Below are 15,649 nucleotides of genomic sequence, written 5' to 3' on the forward strand. Positions count from 1 at the left end.
TGGCTGAATGACTCTCCAGCTGAGTGATCGAAATCCTTTCTTTTTTTTTTTCAACCAAACGCTCAAAGCTAGGTTGAAAGATCTTTTTAATTATTGCTGTTTGACAGTTTGTAGTTAACAGTTAAACATTTCGAGAAATGGCAGAAGTTTTTGCCTTTTGCAATACGTGTCCTTTTTTTTCCTAATTTAAGGTTGTGGAAATGTAATACTACACCCGTTTTAGTCGTTTAAGTCTCGAGTTGAAATAATGTAATCTGTCCTAAAATTGTTTTAGTTTGTAGCGAAATTGTTAAACAAATTGTCCATAGATCTTTGAAATAGTACTTAACTAAGAGTCATTAAATTACAAACACAAAAACTTTTACTGCAGTTTGACTCAATCTGAACAAGAGTATGTGAAGTAGTGTATAATTCTTCCTTTCCCAAGCTCCAAAAGAATAAACTCCCTAACCTGTAATAAACTCTAATGGTCTCCATCTCTTCCTCGAGTCGTTTGCATTTTTTCAGAGCAAGATCCTTCTCTTGTTGAGCCTGGGTTGTCTGTGCCTATTTAAGTAGAATGAACTTAACGTAAGTGTCAAGTGTATTTAGGGCACTAATATTGGGGAGTCACTATACAGAAACCAATTCAATCTATAGGTGCAGGGATGGCTTAGTGGTGAGAGCAATCGCCTCCCACCAATGTGGCCCGGGTTTCGATTCCCAGACTCAGTGTCATATGTGGATTGAGTTTGTTGGTTCTCTACTCTGCACCGAGAGGTTTTTCTCCGGGTACTCCTGTTTTCCCCTGTCCTCAAAAACCAATATTTGATTTGATTTACGTTAACTTGTTAATTTCAATTTACAGTGTCCCTGATTAGTGCTCTATAGTGCTAAAAGATTAGACACTAAATAAAGTTCCTTTCCTTTTTTTTTTATCCAAACCAAATCAACTCACCTTCATCTAATGGGATCATCACATTATGTTTGAGACCACAATATTAAAGAAAAGTTTTACCTGAATGGCTTTAAGCCTCTGCCTGTCCAACGACTTGTGTTGATTTTTCATCAATTCAATTTCTTTACGAAGATTGATGACCTCTGTTTCCAATGATTTTGCCTGGAACCAGACAAGACAATAATCATTCATATTAAATTTTATCACTTGGACAAAAATGTCAGTTTTATAGACTTTAAAGTGCTACTGTGATCAAATTTTTATCCCTTGAGTTTTTTGGTTTATCACATAGAGTACCATGAAACATTAAAAACGCTGTTTACCGTTTGGAAATATCTGCATTGGTTCCAGAGATATTTAAGTTTGAAAAATGTGTTAAATATGCAAATAAGAAGGCTGATGACGTCATTCACCCAACCCAGTAGAACATCAAGAATATAAATAGAGCTATCTCGGTCAATTTGCAACAGAGACCATTGAAACTTGGTGAGCTGATAGTTCTGAAGGCAACACACCTACGACTGTAAAGAAATTGGTTCCCATGGCAACTCACTCTTTTCCAGTCCCCTCCAACCTGATTTCAATATTTTGGTGATCTCAGGTTAGAAATACATTTACCAAGGCCACAAACTCGCCCTAACATCTTTATATGCTGGCAGGACCATGCAGATGAGGCACCATTTGCAAATATCAAAACAGAACGCCAAAGGTGGAGGTCAGGGAGGTCTGGAACCCAGTATGTTGCCATGGTAACAAAAATGGTATGCTCATATTGTGGAACACATTTACTAGAATCTTAGTGCAAAGAACCAAGTATTTCTGATACAAATTGGCTGAGATATCTTTCTCCATCATACTTGATCAAAATTTGGTAGGGTTTATGACGTCAATTCACTTGGCTAATTTGCATATTAAAAAAACTTGAATATCTCCAGAACAAAAAGAGATATTTGAAAATGGTAAACAGCATTCTTCTTCTCGTACAGACTACGTGTTTATGTGCCAAAATGGCTTCGATAGGGAAGATTCAAATTTCGTCACAGTAGCACTTTAAGCTTTGCACACATTTTACAGAAGTATTCACAACATTAAACAGATCATCTTATGCACAGAAAAACGTGTTATGTGCAGAAAAATAGCGACTACGGTATGAATGGAAATGAGGTCGTAGATGAAGTCCCTTTTTTTCAAGTGTGCAAGAATGAGCTTTACAGCCAAACACACACAATGGGGCTAGTCCCTAGTGGACCAGTTCTGAGGATGAACTCCCTCATCTAAACTACACATCTCTGTCAAAGAATCTGGTTTATGTTCCTATCACTGGTCCCTAAAAAATCAACCTAATTTTGGTGAGACAAGTCCCTGCAAGTCGTCACTTCAAAGCGTCTCTTATTCCTTTGTGTGAACTGTCTACGATACAAGTTCCCGTAACCTAAATGCACAACTTTTGTTGTTGGTCATGGTCCAATAAATCTTGTATTTTACGCTATTTGAGTTTTCAGTCATTTTTTGCATTTGGCAACATTTAGAGTAATTTAATGACAATAACAATAAATTACCATAATAATAATAATAGTAATAATAATAATAATAATAATAATGATAACATCATCATTATTATAATTATTATTATTATTATTATATTATTATGGTAATTTATTTATTTATTATTATTATTTTTTTTAATAATAATAATAATGCATCATAAAAAATAAAAATATTTACAAAAATTAAAATATCTCCAAAAGGTAAGAACTATAAATTTACGAGCAATATTATGGTAATTTATTGTTATTGTCATTATTATTATTATTATTATTATTATTTTATTATTGTAATAAAACAGAACAAGACAATCCATTCAATTCTATTTGATTCAGTGAAAATTACAGTATCTCTTGCAACATTCTTTATTCACCTTTTCAACAGCAGCATCTCTTTCAGCAATGACAGCTTTAAGTTCCTCAGTTATCATCTTCTTCCTGTTTCTCTGAACTGTCCTTATTCTTTCAGCCATTAGTTGACCATGTTTATCTATTGAGTCAGGACTCTCTGAGGTTGTTAGTCTACCAAGTAACGATTTCATTGTCTGCTGCAGATAGAGGAATCACCACATTAATATTATTAATTTAAATAACTGTAACAAATTTTAATGGTATTCTGTTTTTATCCTAATGGTCAAAACCAGTCCACTACTCTCAATGTCACTTTACAGTACATGCATAATTTCCAAAATAATGTTGATAAATTATCACCTGTTCAGCCTCTTCCTCATCATAAACACTGTCCACACCAGAATCAAAGCTGTTTAAAGGAAGAATATCACATAAAATTATTATGAATAATTAACCTATTGACTCCTACGTGTAAGATTCCATAGATTTTACTCTGTCTAACGCAGACAATTTTACTCATCAATGGGGGTTGGTTCAAGAGTCAATGGGTGAACAAACCCCTGATCACCTACCGGTAATTCCCAGTTTATGATCTTATAAACTATTACCCTGCATAGCAAGTGCAAGGGGAGAGGAAAATGAAGTGAATTAAGCGAGTGACCGAGCCACGCAGAAAACCCCCAAGTTCCCATTTCCGCGTGGCTCGGTCACTCGCTTCACTTCATTTCCCTCTCCCTTGCACTTGCTACGAAGGCTAATAGTTTATAAGATCATAAACTGGGAATTACTGGTAGTTGATAAGGGGTTTGTTAACCTATTGACTCTTGAACCAACCCCCGGTCACTCACTTCCTTCTACCCATGCGTTTGGTACACAGGCTAATAAACTATTTATTTATCCTTTGCCTTAAAAATGCTGTGCTCCATTAACACAGATCATATATATGCTTATTGGGTAATAATCCCAGAAAAGGTAGACACCAGACACACCAAATCAAAAGAATAGTATTAATGATCCCGCAACAGCTTCAAGCTCTATTGAGTTCTGGTTTTTGCCTTTCATACAATTCCACTGAGCTTTGTGTTTCTAACAGTGAAGCATATAACTGATTCATGTGGAAAACAAATGAAACCAAAACAAGCTATGTGAAGATCTCTTAAGGTCCAGTCAATGGCCTTAAGAAAACAGCCCACAACCATCAGTACAGTACCTTTTAAATACCCTGTAGGCCTTTATGCCCACAAATGTACCTTACCCTCTGACATCTTTTCTAAAAAACACCCAATGGATCAGAGTATCTGAAACACATTTACGTACCCTGTGTGTTCTCTCTCTGTTCTTCTCAGTTTATCCAGTAATTCCTCACGTTCACTGTAGGCCAACTGGAGTCTTGCACTCACAGCAGCATCACGTTCTTTTTGAGCTTGGTAGATTTTCTCAACAATGGCTGCGAAGAACAAACAAGTATGTAACATTAACATGTAAAACCACACTTGCAAACAGATATTATTTACTACAGAAAGTCATTGTATAAAAATTGAAAGTTTTACACTTTTTAATGGGTTTTTGCTCCTTTTCAAGCTTTAACAGAAGTAAAGCAAGGCCAGAGCTTGACCACAGACAAGTTATTGATTAACACTGATTAATAGTAAACTGTACGGGTTTCTTTCACCCATTGACTCCTCGGAGTGGGACTTATTAGATTTCACTCTATCTAACGCCAGACAATTTTACTTGTCAGGAGGGGGGGGGGGGGGGTTGGTTTCAGGCATCAATGGGTTAACATCACCTCAAAAACTATGTCCCCTTTAACCCATTGACTCCTCGGAGTGGGACTTATTAGACTTCACTCTGCCTAACGCCAGCCGATTTTACTCGTCAATGGGTAGCCTGAAATGTCGGTCGTCTCCCGGGGAAGGCTGAGGGCGGGACACGACTGACATTTCAGGCTAGTCAATGGGGCGTTCAGTGTGGTTCAGGCATCAAAGGGTTAGTAAAAAGGGGACATAGCTTTTGACTGCTTAACCCACTGACACCTCAAATGCCCCGGGATGCCCCCAGCTGATGACTAAAATTGTCTGGCGTTAGACAGGGTAAAATCTATAAGTGTCACTCTCGGGAGTCAATGGGCTAATGGTCAATGGGTTGACCAATTGCAAGTTTAACCTATTCAAACCTCAAACACCCTCAGACATCCCCCCCCCCCCCCTCCCAGCAAGCAAAATCGTCTGATGTATTTACCTATCTACACTACATTAATAATTGAAGAATCTCCCTCCTAGAAAGATCCGTAGAAAAACGGTAAAAGTTGAACTTTCTTTAAATAACCAGCCAGAGAGAGAATCACCCGAAGATAATGAAAAAGTCATACCTGCACCCTTCGCAGCAATCTTAGACTCTGCCTGAGCAACCAACTCATCCCGACTCATCCTGGAGGCTTGAACTTCAGCCTCAGCTCTTGTTAGCTTATCTGTGAGCTATTGTACAAGTGTCAGGTGTTATTAATACAAGAAAATTAAGATTGCTTAAGCAAAAGATCATAAAAATAAGCGAAAGAAACTTTAAAGCTATTGCAAATAAGCCAGGCTTCATTTAGGTGACTGAACACAGTTTTTTAATATAATTCACTTATACTTCCATTTCTGCCATATTTATGCAGTTTTTGCCGGGAAGCTTAAACTTGGTCACTGGTAAGTGCTACCACGAAAGTTTCTATTTTTGACAGTCAATTTGTGCAAAGCGGGCTGTTACCATGGTAACCCATATGGAATGAAACTTCCTCATTTACGCAAAATTCACTCATTAGTTGTAAAATAATAAAAATAAAGTACATTTAACAGCTGTTATCACAGAATTTCAACAAAATGGATTTTTCATAATTCCCTGATAGACATTTTTCAGTTTTTCCAGATTTCTGTCTGTTAAATTTCTGATTTTTTTTATAGACTATTCATTTGTAGTTGGAACTATTTTGATTCCAAATTTCTGCAAAATCCAATGCCAGGTTTGCAGCCTAAATTGGGAATTGTGTAGGTGTGTCTCTAGAACCAGTCATTGTCAAATCAAGGGGAAAATCCAAATCATGATTAACCACACCAAAAAGTTTCCAAGCCTAGGAAAAACAAATTGGCTGAAAAGTCAACTGCACTGACAATCAGCATGACCTCACAGCTTTGAGAATAAATTTGAACAAGAGTTTGTAATACAAGGTTTTTTCCCACGCCTACTTAAGACTCTTGGAAATGCTTTTTGATTCAAGAGTAAACTTTACGTCAATAAAATTATTGATCCTTTTATAATGTAATGCCTTCGCATTAATTTTTTTCTTCAATGATAATAAAGTGGGATATAGGAAAACATGGCATTAAATGACCCAGATAGCAACAGTTAGTGTACCAAACACTTTTTTATCTGAAAGTGCTTGTTATTGCTGGCCTCTGTTGCCCAAAACATGACTGGTGCATGTAAAAAAAATCGTCATCTGCTGGATTAAATCATATCCAGTGGATAAAATGTACAGGATGTACATTCATTCCTTCAATAGTAATAACACCACCCCCTCCCCCTAGAAGTTACCTGAAAATTCAAACGCTGTGCAACTGATAACTCCTCTCTAAATGTGGTGTCAGTTCCAAGGTTGCTGGACATCAAATTAGTGCTACTAGGTGAGTACCTTCCATTTTCTCCCAGCCTAACTCTTTCCTTGTACAACTGTTCAGTTTTTTCTGCTAATTCAGCCTCAAGCTGCTGTCTAAGGGATTGCTCTGTGCTGAGGAGTTTGTCTCTTTAAAATTAAAAAAATGCCTTTCCATTAGATTGGGAACACCTGATATGTTCTGAGCAACTTTGGTTTTCACTGGTTTCCTCTAAAAAAAAGTTCATAATATGGACAGTGTTTTTTTTTTCACCAGACAAGGGCAACTACCTCAGGTAAATAGTTGTTGTGTCTAACAAGTTTAATGATTTATTATTTTATTAAAGACATATGCAAGCATAACATGCACTTTGACAAACTGACTGTGGGTCCTAGTTTAGTGACTGTTTCATTCGTTAGACTTATCAAACGACCCATCCAGTTTGTTTTGATGTTTTTTTACATTTATTTCAAGAAACTGCATTTCAAAAATTGGACTGAATGCTTCTCAGATTGCCTCAGTCAAGGCCAAGACCCCTATTGAATTGTTCAAATTTTTACCTTCACAAATCAAAATGTTTGTATAGATATTGCTTTAATAAATTGTTTGATATTGGTATTTAATACAGTATTTTGCTCTCTCTTATATTAAATTTGAGAATTATGTATTTAAGTACCTTTGCATCAAATTATTTTTATAAGTTGTTAGATATTGGAATCCAATCACCCAAATACTGTATTTTGCTCTGCTATTATTATTTGGGAACTTTTGTGAATAATAAACTGTTCAGTTACCAGTGATTCTTTGCTGTGATGTCATGCTCTATTCTAGACCTTGCTTAAAATTTAAGTCAAGCTTTTCACAAGTGTTCTGCTTTTCTCACGAAGACACAATGAAATGATGACATAATTTTCAGTAATATTTTAATCACTTGAAATGATGAGTACTTCCGGTCTACAGAGCTCATTATACCTTAACAAGACTTTTAGCGTATTCTGTGTAAACGAAATAAGATTAAAATGGTCGTCATTAATTTTTGAACTTTCATTAACTGTATTGTGTAATTTACATACACTGTATAAAGAAGTTGTTGCGGGCCGCTTGGAAAATAATTTTGCATACAGGTGACAAATTTTGCCTACAAAAATGCCATGCAGTCAAGTTTGAGTGCTACCTTGTTTTGGAGCCAAAATCAAAAGCATTTTTTTCATTCGAATACGAAACAAAGATAGAATTTCCGCAACGCTCTCGATAAGAAAGCTCGTGTTGGCGTCCTTTTTGATCCGTTTTCATACGGCAATATTTGTCTTATGTTGGAAAACAAACAAATGCTCAACTGCATAAAGATATCAAAGCTTTCGAATGCAACATCGTTTCAGACAAGAATTGGAAATTAGGGCGAATCAAATTGTGATAATTACGTCTCATTACAGCTTTGTACTCACTTTTCCTCTAAGTCTAATCTTAAGTTTGCAATTCTGTGTCGAGCTCCTTTCATCGCTGCTCTCAAGTTGTGTTTGATTTCGTTCGCATCATCAAAGTCAGGCTTGGGTTCAGAATATCCATTTACCAAACCACTATGGCCTCTTGAAAACGAGAAATCTTCTTCGTTGTCCGGGTATTCGAAACTTTCTTGGATAGAATCCATATTTGTACGCAACTAAAAAATTGAACTTGTGTGAGTCGTTCTTGTTTGGCAACGGGATTTGACCAATCAACGTTAAGATATTCCTAAGGACACTTCAAGGAACTTATACAACGGTGGAGTGAGAGACAATCATGGCGACAACTGGGAAGTTCAGGGCTTTTCTCAGGGTTTCTCAAATGTGTTTTCATTTCAGACTTCCCACAGCCTCGTCATTGTATTACTCCAAAGCATTGATTTTGAACCATGTATCCTTTATCCAGCCAAATCTGACAAGATCGTTGGTTAAGAATCAAGAAACAACACATGTACAGGACTTTGTCCATCCTTATCACAGGATGATATTTGTCGGCAAATTGAGTCCCTCAACAACGCAAAAATTAGTCGAAGATTACTTCTCACAGTTCGGAGAGGTGGAGCATGTGTATTTAACAGCCTCAAAGAAGCGCTACGAATTGCGGTCATGCGCATTTGTACGGTTCAAAGAGGTGTCCAGTTTGGATAAGATTTCATTTGATCCCTTCTACAAACACGTGATCGATGCAAGAAGCGTTGTAGTACAAAAATACAAGGCCACTGATCCTGAAAAAATACAAGTTTGTGACGTGCCAGTCGAGTTTGATGAAACTCATCTTAGAGATCATTTCTCTCAGTTTGGGACTGTGGAGGAAGTCCAGTTTGTTTCCAACAACCCACTTGTCTCCCGAGAAAGTTATTGCTTCATAAAATTCACATCTCCGAGCGCAGCAGTGAAGGCGTTGGCTTCAGGCTCTCATCAGATTGGAGAGCATGTGGTGGAGGTGAAAATATACGGCAAAGAACAAAAATTTTATCACAGGAAAGGTAGTTTTGGAAGGGATTCCAGAAAATGTCGCAGTTGAAGATTTGAGAGATTATTTCAGTAAATTTGGACCATTGGCATTTATAGACTTGGCTTACTACCACAGCAGAGGGAAACAGAGAGGCAATGCATTTCTTGTTTTTTCTGAGGATAAAACGGTGGAGTTGGTAGCTGAAAAAAATGGCATTCATCTCATTAATGGTCAGGAAGTTCATGTGAAGCGAGCCACATCAAATCATGTCACCAAAGGACGAGATCTCAAAATCTTTGTGGATAGGATTCCAGCGACAGTATCAGAACATCAAGTGAGACGTTACTTTCAGTCATTTGGAAATGCCACAGTGCTTAAAAAATGGAAAGGGGAAGACAACTTACTAAGTTACATAATCATGTTCCAAATGATAAATGAGGTTGACCGTGTCTTGGCCCATGTGCACACTTTGGGAGGGGAGAAGCTGATTGTTAAAAGGACTGGGTGGACTGCGAAGCCACAGGATACCCAGCTTATGGATATGCTTTCATTATTGTAACAATGGGAAATTTCAGATGATCTGACAGTTTAGTCATAGAGTCCAAGCAGTGTATTTCTTCTCCTATGGATACACTCGAGCAGCTAGCTGCTATCCAAACAAGCCAAATTCCTCCTTGTTCAAACCTCAAGTGTGCATAACTTTGCATTTTGTGAATGTTTAGATTGTTTTTTCAGTTTGGTCTTCATACCTCCATTTGATAGACATTGATTCACTTGTAACAAAATTTCTGTGCGCAGGCATGCAGAACAACTTCTGGCATCTCTTATAGATAAATACTTATCTTAGCTTCTGTAGAGAAATAAATTCTCACCAAGGTGGAGAACAAAGAAGATTAAATGCCCTCATAAATTTCCACTTGTTTATTTGATAACGGAACTGATATTTGACACAAATTAAAACAAGTTCAAATGATTGCATGATCAGCAGGTCTATGTTAGGAATTATCTGCCATCTTCATCAGTGAGGAGTCTAAAGCAGTGTCTGCTAATCAAGGAGGGGTCAATGTTTTGCTGAAACCTAATTAAACAGAAAATGCACATTTTTTGTTGACTTGTTGACATTACTTTTAGCAAGACAGTGGCAAGATGGTTTGACATTTTAATCTATAATGATGGTTTGACATTTTAATCTATAAGCCTTTATCATCATCAACTGAACCAGCTACCTCAATCCATTCACAGCAAAACAATAACACTACAACAATATCTCAAGGCAAGAATTATAATGCACTTAATTTCAATTACTTGCCTGTGCTTTTTGTGGGAATTTATACTGATTACTGATGAAAGCTTTAAGTACAGGCATGTTTGGCCATTTTCGTGTGATTACCAATATTGTTTCCTGGCAGACACATTTTACCTTGGCCATCCACAAAGGTTTAAAGTTCCCTAGATACCTATAAAATAATCCTTTTATCATGTTCTATGCAGTCTTCAGGGGCTCTTGAACTCCTGATTCTAATTTGCAAGGGGTGTCTCCTAAAAGGGAAGTAGGTTGGAATTATGACAAAGGTGCCATGTTCATTCAGCAAGAGAACCCTTCATGATAACAACTGTTTGTTCAACTAATGAATGAAGGGGGTAGTTTCTAAAGAAACTGTGGTGGTTCGCTCTGACGAAGGGCTAGCGCTCGAAACGTCAGCTTTTAGAATCTCTGTACGGTGGCCAATTTACATTTACAAACCAAATTTTTGTGTGTTCAACTGCTTCTTTTTACACATTCCAAAACGGCGACTCTCGAGGGAAGTCAGTATATTTTGTCCCATCTCTTCTTCTTAGCAATCCTATGTCGTTTGTGCCTAAAATAGATGAGATAGCCCATTCTATCCAACGGCAAAATATAGATCTTGCTCTCTTCACTGAAACCTGGCTAAAGGCCTCGATCCCTGACGATCAAATCAACATCCAAGGATAAGTTATACAGAAAATCAAGACCATGGAGGTTTATGTTTATATGTCAAGGACTCTATTCAGTGCGAGGTACTGCAAGACCTCCAAAGTAACAATCATGAAGCTCTCTGGGCCATCTTGAGGCCTACCCGCTTGCCTCGCGGGTATTTCACCCGAACCAGCATCCCGACACCAACGATGCAGCGTTGTGCGAGTACTAGACCAAATTGAAGCAAAATTCCCGAACAGTGCTATTTATATCGCTGGCGATTTCAACAAAGTTGACTTCAAAGCATCAGCTAAATGTTACCAGCTCGAACCCATAATCAAGATCCCACCAGTCAGTGGACCAGCTTTTGGCCTCTCAGGTCATCTGTGTATCACGTTCCTGCCCAACATTCGTCAGAAATCCCAAGCGCGGAGAAAGACCATAAAAACACGCGATAAAAGGCCTAGTCGCGTTGCTAGTCTTGGTCGATACCTTTTGGAGGTCCCATAGGAGACGATAAATTGGCTTGCAATTAGAAGGGTCATCAATTATGGTCTCGACACAATTATGCCTGAACGTTCCGTCCGAGTTCATCAATCAAACTGGCCCTGGCGAAATCCTGACCTTAAACTGACAGCTTATTCATAAGAGACAGAAAGCTTTTTCATTCAGCTTCACGCTCCTATTCAAGTTGGTTAGGAACAAAGTGAACCGTGAAAGGAAGAGGTGTCGAGAGATTTACTATAACGAAAAGGTACGGGACTTGAAGGACACGAGCCCACGTAATTTGTGGCGTGAAGTTAAACAACTTTGTGGCAATGGCAGAAATTCGCGAAAAGACCTTAGGTCTATTTTAAGAATTTACACGAACTGCACTGACCAAGAGCTCGGTAACAAAATCAACGGTGCATTAGTCAGTGTGATGCAAAACTACACTCCCTTGTCTGATTACGCCTTTGTTTTACGCGAAGACGACGAGCCTATAATGGGGACTCTGGAGTCTCACGTTTGCAACGCGGTTTAGCAAGATCGGAGCTGGGGGGCCCGATGACCTTCCAAATTGGGTGTTAAAGGAGTTCTCAGATACTCCAGCCCCAGCGAATACCGACGTTTTAAATCAGTCATTTCGAGAATCTAAAGTCGCGCGTATTTGGAGGCAAGCCGGGATGTCCCACCATGCACCAGCCGCCAAAGGCACCTCTATCGAAGATTTCAACAAAGATCTGAGGCCCACATCTCAGTCTAACTTTCACATAGTCCAAAGTCGCCGAAAGTTAGCCAAATTGTTATAGAGGTTATCACTTATCACGCTTCCTTCAACGACATTTTTTCATATTCGAAAATAAAATTTAGGTGGACGTCAATCAAATGTTTCCATGACGAATTCAACTGCCACCAAGAGAACTGGAGTATCGTCATGGAAACATTTGATTGACGTCCACCTAAATTTTACCTTCGCTGAATATGAGAAAAAGTCGTTGAGGGGCGCGAGTAAACTGATAACCGCCAAAACGGCTGGAAATCGAGCCCAGCTAGGCTTTTTCCTACAATTCCGATGTCCACCATTACAACACTAGAAATAGAGCGAATCTCCACATGGTTAAAATAACTTCTAAATCTGGCTACAGGTCGTTTGCCTATTCAGCTGCTAAATTATTTAACAACCTTGATTATGCCACAAAATGCTCCTTGACACTTATAAACTATTAGTCTAAATAACTTGTAATAATTTACATAATTTTTCGCATAGGTTAATTATTTACTTTTAATGTTTATATTGTATTAATATATATATATATATATATATATATATATATATATATATATATATATATATATATATATATTTCTGTGTGTATGTTTTTATACTTTATATGCACAGCTTCATTGTAAATAAGGGACTTAGCTTTATGGGTTCTGTGCTTAATAAAGTATCTATCTATCTATCTATCTATCTATCTATCTATCTATCTATCTATCTATCTATCTATCGTAGTCTCAGTTCAGCCTTTTGAATATCAAACAGTAATATCTTTATGATTAATTTCATACATCATTTCATTCTTTAGTACTTTGTTGTGTTATTTTTTTGACAATTCAATGTCTTACGTTTTACGGCTGTCTTGGAAAGAAAAAGTTAATGTTTAACTTCGATGCCATCCCATAAGATACCGCGCATCTGCTGGAACTAACCAAACAAACATCTCTTCCTTCTTGCACTTCCGCGAAGGAAAATGTCTAATTTAGAGCTTTTAAGCACAGGATTTTCAGCAATCCTTGGTGCAACAGATATTCCACAGAAGCATGGAGGCAAATTTTCCATTCATGATCTTTTCTGCCAAACGTACATTATGAGGCCGCTCAGTTCGTCACCCCCTGATCCTGAGGAGTTCGGGATCTCTGTGAAAACCCTTCACGGCAAGGTCATTCCAGTTCGAGTGAAAGAGCAGTACTCTATTTATTGCTTGAAAACTCAAGTGGGAGACAAAGAAGGGTTACCTTTGCATGGTTTTGAAACTGATATTTGCTGGTCAGACACTTGAAGATGACCTTACCATTGGAGACTACAGAATTGGACCTGATTGCACTGTTTTTTTAATACGTTTAATACAGATGAGCTTGATCCTACATTCGATTACGATTTCACTGATCTCGTCGATGACGGTACACAGTACATGAGAGGGGGATTCGAGTTCAAGCGTCCTTACGGTTGGAACAGAATAGCGATTAAAGTTGTTGGAAGGTATGACGATGATGACTGGCTTGGACCGGAGGGTATGAGGACGGAAGACGCTCAAGGAGAGTGGCCCGTAACTTATCATGGCACCAATATGTGCAGCGCTCGGATGATCGTAAAAGAAGGATACAAACCTGGCCCAAGAGCTTTGTATGGTAAGGGAATTTACACCAGTCCCAGTCTTGAAGTGATTGAGAGGTTGTATGCGCAAGAGTTTACTCACAGAGGAAAGGCATACAAGATAGTTCTGCAGAACCGTGTCAACCCAGATCAGTCACAAGGTCACCTTGAGATCATCCCAGCATCACGGACTGGAGTGGGAGCTGACTATTGGCTGTCTTCAGCTTGTAATCTTGATGTGCGTCCTTATAGAATTCTCATCCGTGAAGTCCCAAAGCCTAAGCCAGCAGTCCAGTCCCATTCAACAAAGGGCCCCTCACAACAGCTAAGGCCTCACGTATCATCCGTTCGATTGTGGCAGAGAAGAAATGTGAAAACAAAAAGTAATTAATTCCTTGAAGACCATAATACTGTAAGTTGGCAACAATAAATTTCTGGACTGCATTCATGGACAGCACATGAAAAATAGATGTAGGTTTTGTAAAACAAGACACAACAATAGGTTGGTCGTTGATACATTTATGTTTAACTAAGAGACCCTGTATTCTATAATTTAATGCTTAAGCTCACAGATTGCAACAAGTGCAACTTGTAAAGGGGTTGTATCTGCATTGGTTGCACAAAAAAGGAGATTCCATTTAGTGACCCGTAAACAAGACTGTCCTGACTGAAGGACATGAGAATTAATGTTAGTAAAATGCAAAGGAGGTAGTGGCACGTCAAGAATTGGACATTACTAAACAGCGAAACGAGGCACCAAAACACCATTTATGACCCCACTATACATTGACAATTGACAAAGGTTGACAAAGGTTGGATTTTAGATTAAACATCATTTTAGTCCTAATTGGGCTTAAAATGTTATTGCTCCTAATCTCAGTCTTAATCTGAATCCTAATCTTAATCTCAAATGAATTAGGAGCAATAATGTTTTAGGCCCAATTAGGCCTAAAATGATATTCAATCTCAAATCCAACCTTTGTCGGTTAGTATTCAATTATGGTGGTGTCATACATGGTGTTTTAGTGTTTCGTGGTTTAGTAATGCCCTCAACAATCTTACCCTAACCATAAACCCGACTGTTTCCCAATCCCAACCTTAACACTTTTGTGTGAGGGTTAGGACAAGAAGACCTCATTATGCTGTTATACATTTGGCTAACAACCAAACTTATAAAGTAAAGTGATGCATTTATATAGGGCCTTTATCACAAACGTCTCAAAGGCGCTTTACAATGATCAATTTACCCCCAGCGGACTGGAAGCATATACAGGTGCAATGGCAGCCGCTTCTAAGCAGTCCATGCATGCTGGTACTCATTTGACCGACCTCGGAAGGATGGAAAGCTGAGTGAACTTTAGCGGGAAAGAAGGTCACCAAATATTCCACTCTCGGCAGAACCGGGAATGGAACCCGGGACCTTAGGGTCGGAAGGCAGAGATCTTACCACAGCGCCAACACCTCCGCTGTCAACTTATGCTGTTATATATTTGGTAAACAACCAAACAAACATATCAAAGGTTTGAACATAAGACTCAAAAAGCAGACAATACTGTTGCCATGACTGCAATGGCAGATCTTGTTGTACGTGATGTTTCTGTCACAAGAGACGTGGTTGAGGTTAACCAAGATTTACATCGGACTAGAAGCCCATCACATGCAAACTAGCATGTGTTTGCCAACCATAGCACATCATCACAATACCATTTTAAAGGTGCAGATACAAAATTTGAACGCGATCAACTTGGATCACTCACCTCGGATCGAGCAAAAACTGATTTTGAAAGCCAAAACTATTCAACGTTTGCCCAGACTTTCCCCAAGGTTAGCTTAAAGATATTGGCTAGGGTGGTTTCTCAAGGCCTTATCATTTTTTTTCGCGATGATCCCAGCTGACCCGGTCCAACTTTTGCACCTGCCTTTTATAAA

General features: G+C 38.3%; 2 protein-coding genes and 1 pseudogene across 2 annotated transcripts in view; 2 read left to right on the forward strand and 1 right to left on the reverse strand.

Annotated features, from left to right (window-relative positions):
- The window catches only part of LOC138049636 (mirror-image polydactyly gene 1 protein-like), an 11,914-nt gene extending 3,736 nt beyond the window's left edge, over nucleotides 1-8,178 (reverse strand). Inside the window, exons 1-8 of the mRNA XM_068896008.1 lie at nucleotides 7,913-8,178; nucleotides 6,409-6,616; nucleotides 5,204-5,309; nucleotides 4,150-4,279; nucleotides 3,193-3,241; nucleotides 2,856-3,029; nucleotides 998-1,099; nucleotides 452-546 (exon numbers count right to left, since the gene is read on the reverse strand). Coding sequence (XP_068752109.1) covers nucleotides 452-546; nucleotides 998-1,099; nucleotides 2,856-3,029; nucleotides 3,193-3,241; nucleotides 4,150-4,279; nucleotides 5,204-5,309; nucleotides 6,409-6,616; nucleotides 7,913-8,115 — 1,067 coding nt within the window. The 5' untranslated portion in view covers nucleotides 8,116-8,178. The remainder of the gene's footprint in view (nucleotides 1-451; nucleotides 547-997; nucleotides 1,100-2,855; nucleotides 3,030-3,192; nucleotides 3,242-4,149; nucleotides 4,280-5,203; nucleotides 5,310-6,408; nucleotides 6,617-7,912) is intronic.
- A 41-nt stretch (nucleotides 8,179-8,219) lies between these two features.
- Nucleotides 8,220-9,630, forward strand: LOC138049638 (uncharacterized). The gene is given in 2 exon segments (XM_068896009.1): nucleotides 8,220-8,917; nucleotides 8,919-9,630. Coding segments are annotated over 2 exon segments (1,236 nt in total). The 5' UTR covers nucleotides 8,220-8,246; the 3' UTR covers nucleotides 9,484-9,630.
- A 3,420-nt stretch (nucleotides 9,631-13,050) lies between these two features.
- Nucleotides 13,051-14,164, forward strand: LOC138048833 (uncharacterized; annotated as a pseudogene).
- Nucleotides 14,165-15,649: the final 1,485 nt, after the last annotated feature.

This window comes from Montipora capricornis, chromosome 5 (assembly GCF_036669925.1).
Source record: "Montipora capricornis isolate CH-2021 chromosome 5, ASM3666992v2, whole genome shotgun sequence".
Taxonomy (NCBI): domain Eukaryota; kingdom Metazoa; phylum Cnidaria; class Anthozoa; order Scleractinia; family Acroporidae; genus Montipora; species Montipora capricornis.